Consider the following 15,442-nt stretch of genomic DNA (forward strand, 5'->3'; position numbering starts at 1 on the left):
GCGTGCCTTCTCAAATAACCAAATATTTACTTTGGCTGACAAATTTTAAACGTAATGCCGTTAATTATTTTGCTATATTTCTTTAACATTTTTCTATTACCCAAAATAGATAAATGTTTGTGTGTGCTGTGTTAAGTTCACAAATAAATTGCATTTGTTTTGTTTTCATTTCATTTTTGTCAAACAGTAGCCAACTTCCATTGAGACGGATAATAAATTGTATGCGCTGGATAAGCCGGATAAGACGTATATCATTAAGATCTCCATTCTCGAGTGGCGTTGAAATTATAGACTATAATTGCGAATGTATTGCGCTCAATTACAATGGTATATGGTGCAATTGTAACAAAACCGGATGGAAATGAATTTTGTAAAAATAAAAAAAAAAAACAAAAGCAAAAATCGTAGTTGGCTATCTGACTAGCTTTAAAGTGTGACGTTAAGTTGATTTAGATTGAAATCAGTTAATATGGTTTTTGTTTTTAATTTACAAACTTGTGAAATACAAAAAAACGATTTATTGTTGCTCACTTTAAGTAACCGGACATAGATCATAATCTAAGTGTAGCTGGAGGATTTGGACTCATGATTAAGTAGGGAGATTAGAAAATATATTGAAGCCATTAGGCCAAAACCTAATATTGTGAGATCGGTCTATATGGCAGCTATATCCAAAACTGGACCGATCTGAGCCAAATTGTAGAAGAATGTCGAAGGGCCTAACACAACTCACTGTCCTAAATTTCGGCGTCATCGGACAAAAAATGCGCCTTTTATGGCCCCAAAACCCAAACCCGAGAGATCGGTCTATATGGCAGCTATATCCAAATCTGGACCAATCTGTGCCATAATGCAGAAGTATGACGAGGGGTCTAACACAACTCACAGTCCCGAATTTCGGCGAAATCGGATAATAAATGTGGCTTTTATGGGCCCAAAACCTTAAATCGAGAGATCGGTCTATATGGCAGCTGTATCCAAAACTGGACCGATCTGTGCCATAATGCAGAAGTATGTCAAGGGACTTAAATTAACTCACTGTTCCAAATTTCGGCGACATCGGACAATAACTGCGCCTAAGACCCTAAATCGGAAGATCGGTATATATGGCAGCTATATCTAAATCTGGACCGATCTGAGCCAAATTGACGAAGGATGTTGAAGGGCTTAACACAACTCACTGTCCCAAATTTCAGCAAAATCGGATAATTAATAGCTTTTATAGGCCTAAGACCCTAAATTGGAGGATCGGTCTATATGACACCTATGTCCAAATCTGGACAGATCTTTTTTAAATTGACGAAGGATGTCGAAGGACCTAACACATTTCACTGCCTAAAATTTCAGCAAATTCGGATAATAAATATGGCTTTATGGGCCTAAGACCCTAAGTCGGAGGATCGGTCTATATGACATCTATATCCAAATCTGGACCGATCTGTGCCATATTGCAGAAGTATGACGAGGGTTCAAACACAACTCACAGTCCCGAATTTCGGCGAAATCAGACAATAAATGGACCTTTTACGGCCACAAAACCTCAAATCGAGAGATCGGTCTATATGGGACCTATATCCAAATCTAGACCGATCTGTGCCATATTGCAGAAGTATGACGAGGGGTCTAACACAACTCACTATCCCAAATTTCGGCAACAATGGAAAAAATGCGCCTTTTATGGGCCCAAGGCCTTAAATCGAGAAATTGGTCTATATGGCAGCTATATCCAAATTTGAACCGATTTGAGCCAAATTAACGAAGGATGTCGAGGGGCCTTACACAACTCACTGTCCTAAATTTCAGCAAAATCGGGTAATAAATGTGACTTTTATGGGCCTAAGACCCTAAATCAGCGGATCGGTCTATGTGGGAGCTACATCAAGATATAGTCCGATATAGCCCATCTTATGTAAAAAGGTCATAGACCTCATGAACAACACCGCACGAAATGATACACCATATAAAGATTTGGAGTAATGGAATGTGGAGTCACGGCGACGAAAATCACATACATAGCCTACTATACTATTGTAGAACATATTGATCTTCCGGCTGCTTAGAGTATCGCAGTTAGCAAATAATTCACAACCGTAGAGAAGGCTAGGTATAATATATGACTTTGCCAAAGGGGAGTAAATTGTTGAGTGGACCAAAGAGAGCGAAGCTTAGAATGCCCAACAGGCCAATAAGTTCTTCGCACGAGCCACGATCTTCAATCTATGATTAGCCATAACAACAACAGGGTCGCAAGTGTATAGTGAAACCCTTTTCTTAATAACCATGCACTTGGACTTTAGGGGATTAAAGCACAAACCATTACCATTTGCCCATTTATAAATCAGAGACAGGTCATGGTTCAGCATCCCGACATGGTCTTCTAGATATTCCTTAGGACTACTTACCTGCACATCATCCGCATACATGTGGGCCTTTGCAAAATGAGAGCTGGTCTGGCAGGTCGTTGCTGTATAAAGAAAATAGTATAGGAACCAGAATTGATCGCTGGGGCACTGCTCGAATAACAGGCAAGGGACTAGAAACAGCTGACTTCGAAACCACGCGTGGGGTACGATTGGAGAGATATGACATAATTAAGCGAACAGTCGAAGACAAGAAACGGTAAAGGTGTTTTAACTTTGCCGCCAACATATTGTGATCGACTGTATCGAATGCCTTTGAATGGTCAAGCAGAGCAAGGAGGTTCAATTTGTCATTCTCCAAGTTATTTCTAATATCCTCCACGACATCTGCTAAAGCACTTATACAGCTACGTCCGGGTCGGATACCGGACTGTTTCTCATATAAAAGAGAGTTTTCATTTATATATGGAAATATCTGTCTATACTTTTTATATCCTCCACCGTAGGATGGGGGTATACTAATTTCGTCATTCTGTTTGTAACTCCTCGAAATATTCCTCTAAGACCCCATTCTTGATATTCGTCATGATATTTTATGTCGATCTAGCCATGTCCTTCCGTCTGTCCGTCGGTCTATCTGTCGAAAGCACGCTAACTTTCCAAGGAGTACAGCTAGCTGCTTGAAGTTTTGCACAAATACTTTCTATTAGTGTAGGTCGGTTGGGATTGTAAATGGGCCATATCGGTCCACGTTTTAATATAGCTGCCATATAAACCGATCTCGGATCTTGACTTCTTGGGTCTCTAGAGGGCACAATTCGTATCCGATTTGGCTGAAATTTTGCATAAGGTGTTTTGTTATGACTTTCAACAGATGTGCTAAGTATGGTTCAAGTAGGTTCATATCCTGGTATAGCTGCCATATAAACCGATCTAGGGTCTTGACTTCTTGAGCCACTAGAGTGCGCAATTCTTATCCGATTTGGCTGAAATTTAGAATAAGGTGTTTTGTTTTGATTTTCAATAGATGTGCTAAGTATGGTTCAAATCGGGTTATAACCTGATATAGCTGCCATATAAACGATCTTGGGTCTTGACTTCTTGACCCTCTAGAGGGCGCAATTCTTATCCGATTGGAATGGAATTTCGCACGACGTGTTTTGTTATGACATCCAACAACTGTGTCAAGTATGGTTCAAATCGGTCCATAACCAGATATAGCTGTCACACAAATCTATCTGGGATCTTGACTTTTTGAGCCTCTAGAGGTCGCAATTATAATCCGATTTGCCTGAAATTTTGTACGACGGATCCTCTCATGACCATCAACATACGTGGTTATTATGGTCTGAATCGATCTATTGCCTGATACAGCTCCCATATAAATCGTTCTCTCTATTTTATTTCTTGAGCCCCAAAAGGGCGCAATTCTTATTCGGATTGGCTGACATTTTACACAGGTCTCCAACATATAATTTAATTGTGGTCCAAACCGGACCATATCTTGATATCGCTCTTATAGCAGAGCAAATCTTTTCTTATAGCCTTTGTTTGCCTAAAAAGAGTTGCCGTGGAAAGAGCTCGACAAATGCGGACTATGGTGGAGAGTATATAAGATTCGGCCCGGCCGAACTTAGCACGCTTTTACTTGTTTCAAATACTTTGAACAGAAAACACAAAATGGAAATGGGTCCAAACTCCCTGGAATTCTTGGGTAGGGGTATAACCTTAGTGTACTTCCATGCCACCGGAAATGAACTCATAGTTAAAATACTATTAAAAATGTGGCTAATGTGTGGCAAATATATGCCAACAGTGCCTTAAGAAATTTTGGTTCAATGTAATCGAATCCAACTGCATCTGGTTTCACCATTGCGAAACCAAATACCACATCGCTTTGTTCTATACCCGAGAATTCTAAACCTTCACTGTGACGAATCTCAAGAGCGAAATCAAAATCATAGAAACTAGGATCTATGGGGTTTGCTGGGATATTCGAGAATGTAGCATTAAGTTCATCCACATCCACATCAGTGAAGTTATCATGGGATCTGCGACCAATGCCAATGTCGTGAATGGCCTTCCAAGTGTTCTTTGAACCGATCGCCGAGGTGAAACGTCTAAGGTAGTATTTGACTTTGGCAGATTTTATCAACTTATTGACACGTGCTCTGTTGTAGCGATGTTCCTGTCGTAGGTATAACGTCCTAAAATGTGTGTAGTGTTTCGGGTCTCAATTGCTACATGAATATCTGCCGAAAACCAAGGTTTAGTCCTTGGGCAAATTCGTCTCATTCTGACCTGGGAGCATAACATCAACTTATTGACACGTGCTCTGTTGGAGCGTAGGTACGACATCCTAAAATGCTTCCATCTACAGTATGTAGCGTTTCGGGTCTCAATTGCTACACAAATATCTGCCGAAAACCAAGGTATATTCCTTGGGCAAATTCGTCTTATTCTGACAGGGAACAAAAGATCCTGGATAGCACACACATTTCCAGATAAAAAGTTCACCTGATCGTCTACCGATTCCATATGGTACAATTGACTCCAATCGATATCAGAAATTAAAGAAGGCAAGGCTTCGTGGTCGAGACTACTGAAATCTCTATATGAATAAAACTCCTGTAGGACAGAAAAATTAAATCATTATTAGAGAAGCACGTGCGGAGAGTTGGTCATACAACGAAACATTTGAAATCTCACTGACAAAGAACAGATCTAGAAGTGTGCTGGAACTGGACGAAAATTGGGTCGGCATGGATGTGTTGGTCGGTAATAAGCCCATTGAAGACATCAGCACGGTGAGACCTGTGTCCAAAAAAATTTTGGAATTAAAATCATCTGCTATCATGACATCGGAGTAGGTAATAGTGAGGTGTTCCAATACTTCCATGATTGTTGTTGTTTAGCCTATAGACACAACCAAGTAAGAGCTTCGTTTCCACAGCAGATATTTCGTTGAACACATACTCAATGCTATCATCACCTTCCGATCTGGCACACAATGCGATTTCTTAAATTACTGCGGACATAATTCGCTGTGCCTCCTCCTCTGCGTAGTCTATCAGCGCTGAAGACCGTACACCCTTCAAGATTAATGGTAGAGTCAGGAGTAGTCTCTTTCAGCCACATCTCCGATACACAAATAGCATCCTAACCAGAACTCTCAAAAATAAATCGAAGCTCATCAATCTTGTTATTCAAGCTTTGTGCGTTAATGTGACAAATCCTCAAATGTCTGTCTGTCTGATAAAATTACGATATTTTTCCCAATAATGAATTCGTCTGCCCCAAATGAAGTCAGCATTTTTTATACCCTCCACCATAAGATGGGGGGTATACTAATTTCGACATTCTGTTTGTAACTACTCGAAATATTCGTCTGAGACCCCATAAAGTATATATATTCTTGATCGTCGTGAAATTTTATGTCGATCTAGCCATGTCCGTCCGTCTGTCCGTCCGTCCGTCCGTCCGCCGTCCGTCCGTCTGTCCGTCCGTCCGTCCGTCCGTCCGTCCGTCCGTCTGTCTGTCGAAAGCACGCTAACTTCCGAAGGAGTTAAGCTAGGCGCTTGAAATTTTGCACAAATACTTCTTATTAGTGTAGGTCGGTTGGTATTGTAAATGGGCCATATCGGTCCATGTTTTGATATAGCTGCCATATAAACCGATCTTGGGTCTTGACTTCTTGAGCCTCTAGAGTGCGCAATTCTTATCCGATTGGGATGAAATTTTGCACGACGTGTTTTGTTATGACATCCAACAACTGTGATAAGTATGGTTCAAATCGGTCCATAACCTGATATAGCTGCCATATAAACAGATCTTGGGTCTTGACTTCTTGAGCCTCTAGAGTGCGCAATTCTTATCCGATTTGAATGAAATTTTGCACGACGTGTTTTGTTACGATATCCAACAACTGTGCCAAGTATGGTTCAAATCGGTTCATAACCTGATATAGCTGTCATATAAACCGATCTTGGGTCTTGACTTCTTGAGCCTCTAGAGGGCGCAATTCTTATCCAATTTGAATGAATTTTGGCACGTAGTATTTTGTTATGATATCCAACAAATGTGCTTAATATGTTTGAAATCGGTTCATAACCTGATACAGCTGCCATATAAACCGATCTGGGATCTTGACTTCTTGAGCCTCTAGAGGTCGCAATTATTATCCGATTTGCCTGAAATTTTGTACGACGGATTCTCTCATGACCATTAACATACGTGTTTATTATGGTCTGAATCGGTTTATAGCCTGATATAGCTCCCATATAAATCGATCTCTCTATTTTACTTCTTGAGCCTCTAGATGTCGCAATTCTTATTCGAATTGGCTGATATTTTACACAGGTCTCCAACATGTAATTTAATTGTGGTCCAAACCGGACCATATCTTGATATCGTTCTAATAGCAGAGCAAATCTTTTCTTATATCCTTTTTTTGCCTAAGAAGAGATGCCGGGAAAAGAACTCGACATATGCGATCCATGGTGGAGGGTATATAAGATTCGGCCCGGCCGAACTTAGCACGCTTTTACTTGTTTTTATTCTAGATGGTTGGTGATTAGAAATTGAACAATATACGACTGACATGTGACGTACCACATTAAGGGTTTTTACTTGCTCAATTTAACCTTTTACCTTAACAAACAATAAAATTCTTTCTTTGCATTTACTGGCCTGCTACACAATTCTTAAATATTATCCAAGGCAAAATTTGAATTTCTTATGATGCCTCCTTCAATTAGAATAGAATCTCTAGTATCTCATGCGTATCCATCACCCAAGTGTTGTTTAGTCCTCCCACACGCACTTGTATATTTCAATTAACCTCAGTTTGCATAAATTTTTACCGCCTCATCTTATTTTCTCGTGGTTCACTCACTCCCTTCATAAGGCGTCTAGTGACGATTGTTTTCATTTGTATATTTACACCACTTGATCATAGATGCCTTAATGCTTAAGCAGTTCACTAGTCTATAGAGTGATCTTGCGATAGTTATTTTCTATGGTTTAGTTCGTTTTAATTCAATTAACTGTCGCCTATAGCTACGCATGAATAGTAGCTACGCATAAATAAATGTGAATTGTTTTAGGAAATTGAATACAATTTGTAAGTCATATTCGAATCCGTGCAATTTTGGTACCAGTCAAATTCTGTAAATTGGAATGTTCGTTTTTTATTAACGTTTGAGTAGGTTGATGATTTAAAGACCGCCAGCAAACTAAGTACCATTAAGAACTAGTATACAAAGAATGGATTGGAGTACCTGGCTTTGATTAAAAAAAAAGTGTTTAGCGGTAAATGTGGACAATTTTATATTACAACCAGCCGAACCGGGCCCGCTCCGTATCAGGTTTTGATATAAAATTAAAAAAAAAAATGTTTGGCGGTCCCGCTCCGCTGCGCCGTCTTTAACTCTCGAATATATTTTTAGGGTGGGAACACTTCACCGTGTTGCTATGCTATAAACTATAAACGCATTCAAATTCCGGCGAGAACATCGGACAAAGCGGTGTTTATTCCCTCTTTATGTTGGCGACATTTGAGAAGTACAATGCCATGCATGGTAATTTAAAAAATTTTCTGCAAAGAGGTGTCGCACTGCGGGGCGCAGTTCGGACTCGGCTATAAAAAAAGGTCCCTTATCTTTGATTTTAAACTTGAATCGGAATCGGGCGGCCACCGGAACTTTGAAATTACTGAAATTAGATTTCAAATTCGTTTTTCATTCCCAACGGAAATGATGTATATGTGGTGCTTAGGGCGTACCCCAAAACATTTGGCTCCAAAATTGGATATCCAACTCGTTTTCTACTACCTGCTGGGTAAAATCGGCTCAGCCAAATATCATATAGTCATAAGGGGCCCAATGGCGTTTTTGGGGGGTGGTATGAGCCCCTATACATCGATCTGATTTTTTATGCCAGATTCGAAATCTACTTCCGAATACCTTTCATTTGAGCCCCATATTTGGGGCTGGACGGCCCGATGGGTACTTAGATTAAAATTTTAAAACAATATTCGTATTCTACTCTCCAATACCTTTCATTTGATACCTATATTATCCCAATCGGGCCACTTTTGATTTTGGTTGTGTTTTTGGGTCTTGACTTCTTGAGCCTCTAAAGGGCGCAATTTTTTTCCGGTTATAATGCAATTTTGTACGACGTGTTTCGCTATAACTTCCAACAACTGTGCCAAGTATGGTTCAAATCGGTTTATAACCTGATATAGCTGCCATATACATCGATCTTGGGTCTTGATTTCGTGAGCCTCTAGAGGGCGCAATTCTCTTCCGATTAGAATGAAAATTTGTACGACGTTTTTTGTTATGATATCCAACAACTGTGCCAAGTATGGTTCAAATCGGTTCATAACTTGATATAGCTGTCATATAAACCGATCTGGGATCTTGACTTTTTGAGCCTCTAGAGGTCGCAATTATAATCCGATTTGCCTGAAATTTTGTACGACGGATCCTCTCATGACCATCAACATGCGTGTTTATTATGGTCTGAATCGGTCTATAGCCTGATGCAGCTCCCGTATAAATCGATCTCTCTATTTTACTTCTTGAGCCCCCAAAGGGCACAGTTATTATTCGAATTGGCTGACATTTTACACAGGTCCCCAACATATAATTTAATTGTGGTCCAACCGGACAATATCTTGATATCGCTCTAATAGCAGAGGATGGGGGTATATTCATTTTGTCATTCCGTTTGCAACACATCGATATATCCATTTGCGACCCTATAAAGTATATATTGGGTTGCCCAAAAAGTAATTGCGGATTTTTTAAAAGAAAGTAAATACATTTTTAATAAAACTTAGAATGAACTTTAATTAAATATACTTTTTTTACATTTGTTTTCTAAAGCAAGCTAAAAGTAACAGCTGATAACTGACAGAAGAAAGAATGCAATTACAGAGTCACAAGCTGTGAAAAAAATTGTCAACGCCGACTATATGAAAAACCCGCAATTACTTTTTGGGCAACCCAATATATTCTTGATCTGCCTAAAAATCTAAAACGATCTGGACATGTCCGTCCGTCTGTCTGTTGAAATCATGATACAGTCTTCAAAAATAGAGATAGTGAGCTGAAACTTTGCACAGATTCTTTTTTTTCCGTAAGCAGGTTAAGTTCGAAGATGGGCTATATCGGACTATATCTTGATATAGCCCCCATATAGACCGATCCGCCGATTTAGGGTCTTTGGCCAATAAAAACCACATTTATTATCCGATTTTGCTGAAATTTGGGACAGTGAGTTGCGTTAGGCCCTTCGACATTTTTCTTCAATTTGACCCTGATCGGTTCAGATTTGGATATAGCTGCCATATAGACCGAACTCTCGATTTAAAGTTTTGGGCCCATGAAAGGCGCATTTATTGCCCGATGTCGCCGAAGTTTAGGACAGTTAAGTTATGCCCCTTGACATACTTCTGCAATATGTTACAGATCAGTCCAGATTTGGATATAGCTGCTATATAGACCGATCTCTCGATTTTAGGTTTTGGTGCCATAAAAGGCGCATTTATTGTCCGATTTCGCTGATATTTGGGACAGTGCGTTTTGTTAGACTCTTCGACATGTTTCTGCAACTTAACTCAAATCGGTGCAGATTTGGATATAGCCGCCATGTAGACCGATCTCTCGATTTAAAGTCTTGGCCCCATTAAAGGTGCATTTATAATCCGATTTCGCTGAAATGTTACACAGTAACTTATGTTAGGCTTTTCGACATCTGTGTCGTATATGGTTCAGATCGGTTTATTTTTAGATATAGCTACTAAAAAGACCAATATTTTGTTATACACAATTGAACAATGACTTGTACTTTTTACTATTTAGTCCAAATCGGTATATATTTCGATATAACTGCTATGGGACATAAGGTATGCAATTTTCAACGGATTTTGATGGAAGGTGGTATACAGGGTGGCTGATGAAAGCCGCTACCAAAAAAAAATGTAATAACTTTTTTTCTATTTAATAATAATAATTTAATAATTAATTTAATTAATTAATTAATTAATTTAATTAATAATAATTTAATAATTAATTTAATAATTTAATTTAACATGAATAAAAGAAAAATGTATTCCATACACCGAAAAAAAAATGTAGCAATATTCATCATTGTAGCAATATTCATCAGCCACCCTGTACATATATATCCGAGGTGGCGGGTATCCAAAGTTCGGCCTGGCCGAACTTAACGCCTTTTTACTTTTTGATATCTGAAGGGGGGGCGGACCCTCCCCCTTACCCTAATTTTAAGAAACGCCAGATCTCGGTGATGGGTGGTGCGATTTAAGCGAAATTTTGTGTGATCTCTTAATTATTCAAATTTCTGACGGAGTACCTAGGGGGGCAGCCCCACCACCAAAACCTACCAAATATTTATGTAGACCAATCATAACAATATGGGACTCAAATGAAAGGTATTTAAGAGTAGAAAACGTATCTGCTATCCATTTGTCGGCCTAAGTGTTTAGGGGACCACCCAAGCCCCAAAACACCTCTAAATCGGATATATTTACCGAGCTTGGCAATATGGGTCTCAAATGAGAGGTATTTGCGAGTAGAATACGAATTTGGTATCAAAGTGTGGGAACAAGTTTCTGGGGGTGGTACCAAGTTTCTGGGGGTTATTTACTGATCATAACAATAAGGAGCTCAAATAAAAGGTATTTAAGTGTAGAAAACGAATCTGATATCAAAATGTGGGATCAAGTTTATAGGGGGCCGCCCCTTCCAAAAACAACCCCCAAAGAGCACAAATTCACGAGCATAGTAATATGGGGCTCAAATGAAAGGTCTTTGGGAGTAAAGCACGAATTCGATATCAACATTCGGGAAAAAGTGTGTATGGGGCTACCCCAACCCCATAGCAACCCCCATATAGGACGTATTTGCTGACCATTTCGATATGGGGCTGTAATAAGAAGTATTTTAGAGTAGAACACGTCTTCTGATATATATTTTTGCAGGACGAAGCCACTGAACGGCCGCCCCATCCCCCAAAACACCCCCAAAACCGTTTATGTTTGCTGACTATGGAAATATGGGGCTCAAATGAAAGGTATTTAGGAGTATACCACGAATCTGACATCAACCACCTTGCAGATATTTGTCTGATACTAATCATGATTATCGCTTATTGATTTTAAATTAGCAACCAGCATGCAATGCTTATGTTCCAATCCATTCAGTCATTAATCTCTTAATTTGAGAAAAATGCTCAACAGTCTAAACTCGAGAAATGTGACAGTCATTCTCCCAATAAACAATGCAATGAGAAAACCAGTGTTACATTATTTTTTATAAATTTCATTAATGAAAATTATCATAAAACTGATTTCCATCTCCCCACGATTTAAAGTTTGCACGATTTGAGTTAAGGACAACGACTAGAGCAGGCTCTTGGAATGCTGTCAGTGCGACAGTGATTCAATTTTAACTGCCAACAACGTCATCAAGAACAACAACGACAGCGATAACAACATTAACGCAATTCGAAGGAGGCAGTTTCAAAACACAACGCGGGTAGTGTTATGTAGTAGGGCCAAGAGGGGGGTATGGGTGTATACAAATTTTAATTAAATGTAATCAAATGTGATTTGTTGTTGTTGCTGTTGTGTTGTGTGTGCTTTTTGTTGAAAATATTGCCTTGTTGTTGCTTTCACTGCAGTAGTTGTTGCTGGGATCATTTGGGGACTTTTGTTGTCATCGTTTGTTGCATTCATTGTCTGTCCATACGTACGGGGCATCGCACATTACAAGCAATTTGTGAGCAGACAATATGACGCACAGATTAAAAGCGCAGATTTAACGATGCCAAACTGGAAATAATGCGTTTAGTGAGTTTTTTTCCAATTGAATTTGGAGACATTTTAGAGAGTATGCTGCCTCGCAGCCGCTGACGCTGCAGTTGTCTGAGGAAAGGCAGCAGACACTGTACGTAGAACATTTACAAGGCACAAACTCACGTATATGGATGGCGATTTATACACATTTAATTTCAATTTCAATTCAAAGTGAAAATTTTTTCATTCTAGAGATCAGTTCGAACTATACAACGACAACGTTTAAACGTGCGTAACGGTTGGAAAACGAAACATTTTTTTTTTATATATAAAAGAAAGAAAAACAAACGAGAAACGGAAATCCAAAGAAGTTTAAGTGAAAGTGAAATTTCAAAATGGCTCTGTAAGAAATTAGGAAGTTGGAAATAATCTGAGAATTGTGAAAAAAGAAAATTCTTGTAAAATATGTCTGCCATAATGAAATATTTAAAAATTTTACTTTTTTTAAATTTATGGCTGCTATGTCATTGTAAAGCCCATGATAATGGCTTAAAAATAAATACCGATCTAACGGCGGGCATTATCGGTGATGTGAGTGCTGACAATACGAAACAAATTTTAGGCGATTCCTTAAATCCCTCCACAAATCATACACAAAATGTCCAAAGTTCTATTTTGGCTAGTGCTTCGCTGGAAGATAAGCATATTTGTACACGCGAAGAAGAATATGTGGAACAAATACGTTCGCCCTCAATGCAGCCAGTGAAAATACGTACCTCCACCTGGTGTTTGGAATTTCCACCGCGTTGCTCGAATTATCAAACGGAAATGCGAGAGATTGTTAAAGTACAGGTAGGTGTGTGTGTGTGTGGGTGTGTGAGGACAGAGGAAAAATTGAGATGAAGACATTTGTGATGATTAAAATGTTTTAAAAATTAAAAATAATAACAAACAAGTAAAAAGGCGTTAAGTTCGGCCGGGCCGAATTTTGGATACCCACCACCTTGGATATATATTTAAACCTCCTTTCATCAAAATTCGGTGAAAATTTCATACCTTATGTCCCATATCAGTTATATCAAATTATGTTCCGATTTGGACCAAATACTAATAAGTACACTAGCAATATCTAAAAATAAACCGATCTGAACCATATACGACACGGATGTCGAAAAGCCTAACATAGTCACTGTGTCAAATTTCAGTGAAATCGGATTATAAATGCGCCTTTTATGGGCCCAAGACTTTAAATCGAGATATCGGTCTACATGGTAGCTATATCCAAATCTGGACCGATTTGGGCCAAGTTGCATAAAAGTGTCGAAGAGCGTAACTGTAACACTGTCCCAAATTTCGGACAGTAAATGACTCATTTATGGGCCCAAAACCTTAGATCGAGAGATCGGTCTATATGACAGCTATATTGAAATCTGGACCGATCTGGGCCAAATTGAAGAAGGACGTCGAAGAGCCTAACCAAACTCACTGTCTCAAATTTCAGCGACGGACAATAAATGCGTTTTTTATGGCCCCAAAACCTAAAATCTAGATATCGGTCTATATGGCAGCTATATCCAACTCTGGACCGATCTGTGCGATATTGCAGAAGTATGTCAAGGGGCTTAACTTAACTCAGTGTCCTAAATTTCGGCGACATCGGACAATAAATGGGCATTTTATGGGCCCAAAACCATAAATCAAGAAATCGGTCTATATGGCAGCTATATCCAAATCTGAACCGATCTGGGCCAAATTAACAGACGAAGTCGAAAGGTCTAACACAACTCACTGTCCCAAATTTCAGCAAAATCGAATAATAAATGAGGCTTTTATGGGCCTTAGACCCTAAATCGGAGGATCGGCCTATATGGCAGCTATATCCAAATCTGAACCGATCTGGGCCAAATTAACAGAGGAAGTCGAAAGGCCTAACACAACTCACTGTCCCAAATTTCAGCAAAATCGGATAATAAATGTGGCTTTTATGGGCCTAAGACCCTAAATCGGAGGATCGGTCTATATGGGGGCTATATCAAGATATAGTCCGATATAGCCCATCTTCGAACTTAACCTGCTTATGGACAAAAAAAGAATCTGTGCAAAATTTCAGCTCAATATCTCTATTTTTAAAGGCTGTAGCGTGATTTTAACAGACAGACGGACAGACGGACGGACATGTCTAGATCGTCTTAGATTTTCACGCTGATCAAGAATATATATACTTTATAGGGTCGGAAATGGATATTTCGATGTGTTGCAAACGGAATGACAAAATGAATATACCCCCATCCTTCGGTGGTGGGTATAAAAATTCAAAAAATTCTTAAAATTATTTCATCTCTGACAACAGTGAAAACACAAGTTGACTCTTAGGACAAATTTTTCTTTTTTAAACTCTTGTGAAATATATATAAAAACCAGTATGGAAAGGCAAAAGTCGGGCGGTGCCGACTGTATAATACCCTGCACCTACCCTATAAGTACAATGTGGGACCTTTATCCAATTCTGAACCAATTTTAATGGACCTCGGCGAGCAAATATGTTCAAACTGTAAAAACTACGGTGGAGAAATGACAACATTTTGCAAATTACCCAAAATTTTACGAGTATATATATGGGAGCTATATCTAATTCTGAACCGATTTCGAGCAAACTTCTCAGAGAATGTGATAGTTGTCGAGAAAAACGTTGTGCAAAATTTTGGCAAAATGGGTCAAACAATGCGCTTCCAGTGGCTCTTGGGGTGAAAATCTAGCGATATACATATATGACAGCTATATCTAAATCTGGACCGATTTCTATGAAATTCACCAGTAATATTGAGAGTCATAAGAAAATCCTTTCTGCAAAATTTCGACAGAATCGGTTAACAAATAAGCACTTTTTGCAATATTTCTCAAAATCGGAGGAACATATATATGGGAGCTATATCAAAATCTGAACCGATGTCGAGCAAACTCCTCAGATATTGTGGCAGTCATCGAGGAAAGCGTTTTGCAAAATTTTGCCAAAAGGGGTCAATAAATGCGCTTGCTGTGACTATAGAAGTTAAAATCGGGCGATATATATACATGAGAGCAATATCTAAATCTCCACCGATTTCCATGAAATTCAACAGTAATATTGAGAGTCAGGAGAAAATCCCTCCTGCCAAATTTGGAGAAAATCGGTTAACAAAATACCATTTTATTGCAGTATTACTGCAAATCGGACGAACATATATATGGGAGCTATATCAAAATCTGAACCGAT

The 15,442-nt window shown here is 39.0% G+C and overlaps 1 protein-coding gene across 1 annotated transcript in view; it reads left to right on the forward strand.

Annotated features, from left to right (window-relative positions):
• Nucleotides 1-12,188: 12,188 nt before the first annotated feature.
• LOC106085077 (uncharacterized) overlaps nucleotides 12,189-15,442 on the forward strand; it is a 53,172-nt gene continuing 49,918 nt past the window's right edge. Inside the window, exon 1 of the mRNA XM_013249108.2 lies at nucleotides 12,189-13,041. Coding sequence (XP_013104562.2) covers nucleotides 12,655-13,041 — 387 coding nt within the window. The 5' untranslated portion in view covers nucleotides 12,189-12,654. The remainder of the gene's footprint in view (nucleotides 13,042-15,442) is intronic.

The sequence above is a fragment of the Stomoxys calcitrans genome, chromosome 3 (genome assembly GCF_963082655.1).
Source record: "Stomoxys calcitrans chromosome 3, idStoCalc2.1, whole genome shotgun sequence".
Lineage (NCBI taxonomy): Eukaryota > Metazoa > Arthropoda > Insecta > Diptera > Muscidae > Stomoxys > Stomoxys calcitrans.